This window comes from Anthonomus grandis, chromosome 4 (assembly GCF_022605725.1).
Source record: "Anthonomus grandis grandis chromosome 4, icAntGran1.3, whole genome shotgun sequence".
NCBI lineage: Eukaryota > Metazoa > Arthropoda > Insecta > Coleoptera > Curculionidae > Anthonomus > Anthonomus grandis.
In genome coordinates, this window is record NC_065549.1 from 11,336,349 (window position 1) to 11,344,739 (window position 8,391).

The 8,391-nt window shown below is 32.7% G+C and overlaps 1 protein-coding gene across 1 annotated transcript; it reads right to left on the reverse strand.

Moving 5' to 3' along the window:
- Positions 1-2,765: 2,765 nt before the first annotated feature.
- LOC126735325 (putative nuclease HARBI1) lies at positions 2,766-4,602 on the reverse strand. Its single transcript, XM_050439279.1, has 2 exons — positions 4,394-4,602; positions 2,766-3,609 (listed from the first exon to the last, which is right to left on the reverse strand). The coding sequence occupies exons 1-2, from the start codon at positions 4,568-4,570 to the stop codon at positions 2,791-2,793; spliced, it is 996 nt and encodes a 331-aa protein (XP_050295236.1). The 5' UTR covers positions 4,571-4,602; the 3' UTR covers positions 2,766-2,790.
- Positions 4,603-8,391: the final 3,789 nt, after the last annotated feature.

Below are 8,391 nucleotides of genomic sequence, written 5' to 3' on the forward strand. Positions count from 1 at the left end.
TGATTTCTGCGCTCGGGTAGTCAATTTGCAGATGGTTGATGCAATCAACCAGGTTCAAAAAGAGCCGTCTATATTGGGTGTCGCTTGGTGGTCTGTAGATACAGCAGATAAATTTCGTGGCACCACTGGCTATTATTTTGAACCACATGACGTCGCAGGTTCAAGCGTTTCCTCCCGCTGGCAACTCAAATCGTTCTTGACAAATACTGCCAATCCAAAGTTTAGTCGAAATCGGGTGTGCATAATTATATCTGTATAATTCCATTCATTCTATTCTATCGATTTCATTTTATATATTTTAATATTAAATAAAACATTTCTTAAGTTAAAGTTCAATTAGACGATTAACAGCAATAACTATTAACATTATTGACAAATAACATAAGATTCTTAGAACAATGCTCATATATTAGTATTTATTGTTAGTTAATAATAATAGCAATAATAATAAATGGGCTTTATTTACATATTTAAGACACTAAGTCAAGGAATGTTCGTGAAATATTTACAATAATTTCTCTTGATACTAATTCTGCTAATTGTTTAATTTACTCGGATTTTATGGTGAAATAAAATATTTTATAAATTTCAATTTGGATGGCGACAGGAACAACAATTGACATTGTGGACAAATGACAGGAATGACAAATAATAAATATATGAAAATTATTGGTTCAAGTATTGTAAGTTGAAATATTGGATTTTAATTGGTTTAAAATGTTGACAAGTGGTATTTATAGACATTTATGTCTTGGTCAAGAATACTCTTTAATAGTGTAATTTACTTCAGGGATATATTTGAAATATCTTATGAAATATTCCAGAAAGATCCTGATTCAGTGTAGCTTGTATTTTATGAACATTAAATGAAATATATTGACATTTTTGACGTATGACATTGACAGTTGACGTAACATTTCATAGGATGATTGTTCGTGCATTTTTATTAATTGGATTACTTGAATTTTATTGTTCAAATAGTTTCATAAAACAAACTGAATAATTCCAATACCGATTTTGTCATATTTTCAAAATATAATTTAATTATGTATTGACAACTCACAAAGGGTGAAAGATATAAAAATGCATGGGAGAAATGCTAATATGTTTTATTACTTATTAATTAAATATTAATATATAGTATTTTAATAATTGCAAATTAAGGAATATCTGTGAAATATTTAAAATAATTTATCTATTTCGTTTCGTTTTACTTATTGTCTCTTTCGTTGCTATTTTGTTGATGGTTATTTAATTTATAGTATTTACCATATACCAAGAATTTTTATATTTTATTTAATGTTTTAACAAGCGTGTACAACTATTAATTTTTATTGTATAACTTGTGACTTTTTTGGCTATAATCTCTTCTTATAATATACTAATACATTTTGTGAATATTTCTTCTTTAATTTCTGAAAACCACACCTATGTATCTAGTAGGAAATGTCTTTCAGAAATTATGGTACGCAAATAGAAAAAGCGACAAATTGAGAACTTTATTTATTGTGGTGACAAAAAAATTCCCAGTTTAACACTTTTTTAATCTATAATTCTACTATAATTTCTGAAAGAACCATTTTCCATTAGTGTCAAGCGCACGGTATAGTAGAGTGAAATTCAAATTTGGCGCCATAATCAAATTTTAAATTACCCGCTATTATGACGTCACAAGCCCATTTTCACTTCCAGTTAGTACTCCTTCTCGACATTCAGAGGGCGCAACAGTCAATTGACGTTCAGTGTTCTATTGGCTCTTACCCTATCTAAGAAGTGTTAATCTATGGTTATTATTGAAGAATCTAGCTTTGAAGGTTGAGGTAGTGGGAATTGAAATACTGGATTTTAATTGATGAAAAATATTGATTATGGAATATTTAAAATAATTTATCTTAAGAACAATTTTAAATTAATCCTGATAGGATAATGATATTTCTTTGGAAAAAACAAATTTTCATCTTTATTCGGTTTGGTATAATTGTCAGAATTGTCACAGCAACGACAAATGACATGATTGACAAATGACATTGTTGACCAATGTCTTCGACAATTGATAGATGAAAATTGAATAAATTTACATGGATTTTTATTGGTTACAAATATGCATGGAGGTGTAAAGCGGGGCATACACGGTGAGACCTACCTCGCCGCTTGCGGCGATATCTAGGTCTCATAGACAAATCTCGTTGTTAATGTTGCGGTCTACCTAGTATTTATCATGTATCATTGAGACCGACTCCGACGGTTTCATGGGCCTTGCAATGAGACAGTCTCAACTGGTTTCACTGTGAATGGCTGTGTAGCGCCACTTATCGTAAAAAAATAGTGACTTGGGAGCATTAAAAAACGACGTTATAAATAGGTACAAAATATTTAAAGACGGATGGAAACAAAGCATTTTGGGAAGAATTTATACAGATGTATCGAAGTTTTCCATGTTTATGGGATGTAAAATCGAAAAATTATGCGGACCGGAATTTACGCAATGCAGCATTGGAAGAATTGACCAAGAAGTGCAAAGAAGTTAATCCTTTGGCAACTAGGGATTATGTTACAAAAAAAATCCATAACTTCTGATGTGGCTTTCGGCGAGAACTCAAGAAAATTAAAGCCTCGACAAGAACTGGATGCTCAGCGGACGACCGATATGTGCCAAGCCTATGGTATTTTGACATAATGAGCTTTATCACAGAAACCGAAGATCATAGGCAGGGTACCGAAAGCATTGAATCGCAGTCCGAAATAGATGAAACCGTTGAGACAGATAATGTAAGTATAAAAAAATCAAAGTTAGTTACTTCCATCGACTATTCCTTCTTGAAACGATGTGCGGCCTTCGTTGTTGAAGAAACTTTTACATGATTCACGAACTTCCCTGGCATTAAGATTTGATGGTCGCGGGATTTGCTGTAAGGGCATTAGGGCTCTGCCGACATCTCGCCACTGACCTGGTACTGCTACACCATTCTCTATGTCTTCCGAATCAACATAAGATGGAGGTATATAATTATTGCCTGCATTGTGTCGTAAAAAATTGTGTAGTGTGCAAGCTGCCAGTACTATAGCATCCACATTTTTCACGTCAATCGCGATTGTAGTTAAAAAAACACGAAATCTTGAAGCTATAATGCAAAAAGCATTTTCTACAACGCGACGTGCTCGACTCAGTCTGTAATTAAATATTTTTTCTTCCCTTGTTATGTTCTTATCCGGATATGGCTTCATAAGATTTACCATAAGAGGAAATGTTTGATCACCAATAAATGTATAAGGCAGTACATGATGTGGTTTACTGGATACAGTTGCATTTGGTAGATTCAAATTGTTATTAACGAGTTTCTTGTAAAAAGCTGTTTCGTGTAAAACCCCTCCATCAGAAACTCGTCCGTTGGTCCCCGCGTGTACCATCATAAATTCATACTTTGCATTTACAACTGCCATTAACACAATGCTGAATGTTCCTTTATAGTTGTAAAAGTATGATCCACTATGTGCAGGTTTCACTATTTGTATGTGCTTCCTATCTATTGCTCCGACGTAGTTATTAAATGGCCATAAAGTTTGAAAGTCGTGAGCAATTGATTTCCAACTTTCTTCTGTAGATGGAAACTGAAAAAAGATAAAATAAGTTAGATACACTTTTATTTACAAAAATAAATATGTATGATAAGTTAACTAAAATAATATAATAAACAAGCTTATTTTTATTATTTTCAGGAAGATAACAGCCAAATCGATGAGCATGCTGGTTCACCACCCCCAAGGTCTTGTAACAATTCGAACCGACCGACCTCTTCTCTTTCAAGTACGCCTTCAACTGCTTCAACAAAGTTTTCTTTGAAGCGGCAGAGAGATGAGCATGAATTAAAAAAAAAAGAACTTGTCAGTCTGGCTCATCAAACTTTGACTAATATGGGCCGATCTGCAGGTGACAGACTACCTGAAGACATGTTTGATATAACTGGCAAAAAACTAGCCAATGACTTAAGAGGTATGAATGAACAACAAAGAATTTTTACTGAAAAATTAATCTAATTAATTAATTTCTATTAATAAAAGAAAGGTTTGGAGTCGATCAGGCAAATCCGACTGATGGAAGAGGGCATCCAAACGTTCATGCAAATAATGATTTCCCAATTACGGAATTATCTCCATTTTTAAGGTATAATGCACAACCATGAATTTTCTTCAGTATAATTCTATTTAGAATTTTAATTTACTTTTAAAATAACTGTTCTAGTTTTAATTTTAATTTGGTACATGTACTTTTATTACATTTATTAAAAAGAAATATTTTATTAGAATTTGAATTTACTTTTAGAATTATTCTAGTTTTAGTTTATGCTTTGGTACTATATTATTCTTTTCTTAAAATAAAATAAAATTTACTTACGGTCATATATTCGTCCTTTAAACCTCTATAAATAGCCCAACACGTTTCAGGAATAATCTTCCCTAACAACTGAGGTGATATTGCACAAGAGAACTTCAAGGCTTCGTAATTGCGCCCAGTAGCTAAATATCGGAGTGTGGCTATCAGGCGTTCTTCAGCAGACACGGCCTCCCTCATTAGAGTATTTTGTTTTTCAATTGCAGGTCTAATTAGATCAAGTAAACGATTAAAACTAGATTCGTCCATCCTCAGATAATTTAGGAAGTCCCCTTTTTCATTTTGTTGCAGTTTGCGTATCAAATTCATGTGTGAATAAATTTTTCTTTGTGTTAGCCATTTTTTTCTGGGCCTTTTCTTTTTCTCTTCATCCCCATCAATTACTATAGCAAATGCTACACCAATTGCGCAGATTTGCTCATTGGTAAGCTGATTGTAGCACGACATTTTAAATAGAACTGATGTTTCAGTGGCAGTGCCATGAGAAACCTCAAGTGTGTGTGGAGTTGTGTGATGCTGAGACTAATTTACGTGATACGCCGCCTCGCCGCATGCAGCGAGGTATGTCTCCCCGTGTATGCCCCGCTTTAGCATGTAGGGGTGGGAAATATCTGTAAAATCAATATGCCGTAAAACAAATAATTCCTTTATTCATTCCTATATACCCTTTTAAACTAAATAAAGCCATAACTAACAAAGGAAATTAATTCCATATAGTCGCTGACAAACAGAAATATAATTACTATAAGCGCACACACACACATATATATAGATACATTTAGAGCAAACTAAACATCATTTCGAAACTAAATTGCTCTAGAACTAAAACAAAGCGAGAGAGGCCTCGCGTACAACTCATACAAAACGTTATTTTGTCTGTACTAATTTGTCGGTAAATCTTTCCATCGCAATCCAAACAGGGTAAGAGATTATTGGATTTACCATCCCTATATAGCGGTTGACAAGAATGATCGTAGGTAGAGAGGGTGAAGGGCTCAGGGAGAGGAAACCAAGGGGAAAGGGGTTCTAAAACAGACATCAATATTAACAGACACGCCCTCAAAAGGTTACCAGTAGCCATGGTAACGGCTAGGGAGGGACGGGGGTAGGATGAATGGCGGCCCAAGGGTGGAGTTTACCCCCCAAGCCGACTATACGATATAGAGAGGAGAAAGTTTTGTCTGCCGTATACCGACGGTGGTTTTAGGTGTTATTGATGTTTTTATTAAATTGAGTATTTAGTTAGCAAGAATTTTATTATTATAACTTTGAGGAGCGGAACGCGCGGAGGAGAACGACACGACGATGGAGATGGAGATTAAATTTTGCGCCCGGAACGTAATGGAAGATGACGGGGAGAAGGCGCAGGATAAAAGGGAAAAATTATTCGTTTGTGTATATTTATGGAAAAGAGAAAAGGAATTTATTTTCGATGGAAATGGGAATTTTATGATTTATTCAGAGGATGCCGGTCGGCAAGCAGAGTTATGGAAGCGAATTTTAAATATGATTTTTGTTTTTTATTGTCTTTTTTATCATTTTGAATATGGGATCATTATATTCAGTAAGCACGAAGGAAATCTTATTAATAGTAAATATAAAGAAGATCTACGCGATTGTGAATTGTTTTCAATTAAACTCAATTAATCAATTTTGAGGTATGGATTTTTTCAGCGAAATTTTTTTTTCCTCGATTTTGAACTAACAACACTATGCTCTAATTCTCATTCCATACACCACGAATACACCTGTATTACGATGGGATATGAACAGATCTGACATGAGAGCTTTTTGAAAATTCGCAAAAATGCCATTTTTGACGATTTTTTTGAGCACAAAATCGGCCTCCAAAAATGCCAGATCTCGGCTAATAAGAATGCGGATGGTCTTATTTGCTTTAGAGTTTAGAAGGACAAAACTAAGAAAAAATGTTTGGAATATTTATTTATTATTCATACACCCAGAAGAGTATAATTAAATGTAGAAGTGCTTACTGGATCAATACAATTAAAATTAGGAAACTAAATAAAAAGATTAAAAAATAGCCAGTTTATAGATAAATATTAAGAAAACACAAAACAGTAAAATACTATACAATCAAAATAATAGAAAATACACCAAAACAGCCATCACACTAAACATAAACCAAATCAACATAATTCGATTTTTTATGCATGTGATACTGCTTGGATTTCTTATTCTTAAATTGGGACCTAAGAACTTAATTTGACCCATGAAAGAACATTTTTTGTAATTATGTAATTTAGTGCTTTTTGTTGTTAACAATATAATAGGTAAGAAGTGTGCTATTTAGAATACGCCTTTTATTCAAACTTGTTAAACCAAACTCTAGAAGAATATATATTGTTTTCTCAAATTCAAATATCTTAACAATTTCTTTTGTACCTTTTCAATCATATTACTGTTACCTCCGCCCGAGGTCTCCAAACAATAGATGCATATTCCAAATGGGACAATGCATTATAGAGACATATAATAGATTTTAAGTTTTTAAAGTATTTGGTATTTCTTATAATAAAACCCAAAAGTTTGTAAAGTTTATTAGTGATGACTTTAAGTTTGAGTGCAGTTGTACGCCAAGATTTCCTCATTGATGTTTTCTAGCAAGCATTTGGTTATTGATATAATAATCATAATGAGTTACTTATTTTATTGGGTATTACGTCACTTCAATCAATTTAGAATTTAGAAATTACTATCTCACACGCTCAAAAATTAAAAAGAAGAAGAAATTTTTCAGCGTGTGAGATAGTAATTTTTAAGTGACGTAATACCCAATAAAATAAGTAACTCATTGTGAATTCGTCACAACAATACAGATTTTACTTACAATAATCATATACAAAGCAATTGCCTTTACGTGTAAGTCATTGTTAGACACTTATTGATATTTAAGAATATTTATTCTTCTTAGACCATAGAGCAACAACATTTGAACCTAACTGAAGAAAGTGACAATCTTCAGATCTTAAAATATACCCAAAAAGTTTAAAACCATCTGCGAAAAGCAGACTTTTAACATATTTAATGCAGCTAAGCAAATCGTTTGCAAAAATAGCAAACAACAGAGGCCGCAGATTACCTGTGGAACACCAGATGTTGAGACCAATCTATTTGACATACTACTGCCAACCTTGACACACTGATTTCTATTAGTCAGATAGCATTCCATAAACTTACAAGCATTTAGGGAAAAACCAAATCCGCCTAGTTCATTGATAAGAATCCCATGGTCCACCTTATCAAAAGCTTTCGCATAATATGTCATAATAACATCAAGCTGTTGTTAATCACTAATGGTATTGCCGTCACCTCTGTCAGGAGTAATAATTGCTTCTTTCAATTGATTAGGAAATGTTTTCTTTTTGATGCAAAAATTAAAAATTGTAACAAAGAGAACACAGAAATAATCAGAGCAGCCTTTAAATATGTAAGACAAAATATTATCACTATCAGTTTATTTCTTAAGTTTGAGTTTATTGATGTTAGCTTTAACCTGTTAATCATTAATAATTTCTATCAATAATGATTTGTGTAATGTAGAGGAGATATTTGAAATGCTGAGCAAAAACATCGTTCCTGTGGAGTGTCTTCTTAATCTTCTTAATATTATATGATAGCTTCCGAGGGATATGATTTTTTCTATACAGGGTGTTTCTTAACCTATACGCATAAACTTGGGAAATTGTTGCTAATGATAAATAATGACTACTAGTGAAAAAAAATTTAAGTAAAATATTTTTAGTTTCTGAGATAATTCTTTTTTTTTCACAAACATGTAAGAACTTTATCAGGTGGAATTTTGTTTTCAAATTAAGAAGTAAACAAGTCCGGATGATATTTATTATATTTAATAGTACCTACTTTGCTATCAGTTGATACAGTTGTGGTCGTATTTCGTTTTTTATTAAAATTATGCCGCATAATTTTTCAAATGGGGAACTAATGGACATGTTACTGGCATACGGGGAATCAAGACA

Excerpts from the sequence above, each read along its gene's own strand:
- LOC126735325 (XM_050439279.1), bottom strand. The coding sequence starts at position 4,570 with ATGAGGGAGGCCGTGTCTGCTGAAGAACGCCTGATAGCCACACTCCGA. Across the intron at positions 3,610-4,393 it reads TAAAGGACGAATATATGACC|TTTCCATCTACAGAAGAAAG; the intron begins GTAAGTAAATTT and ends ATCTTTTTTCAG.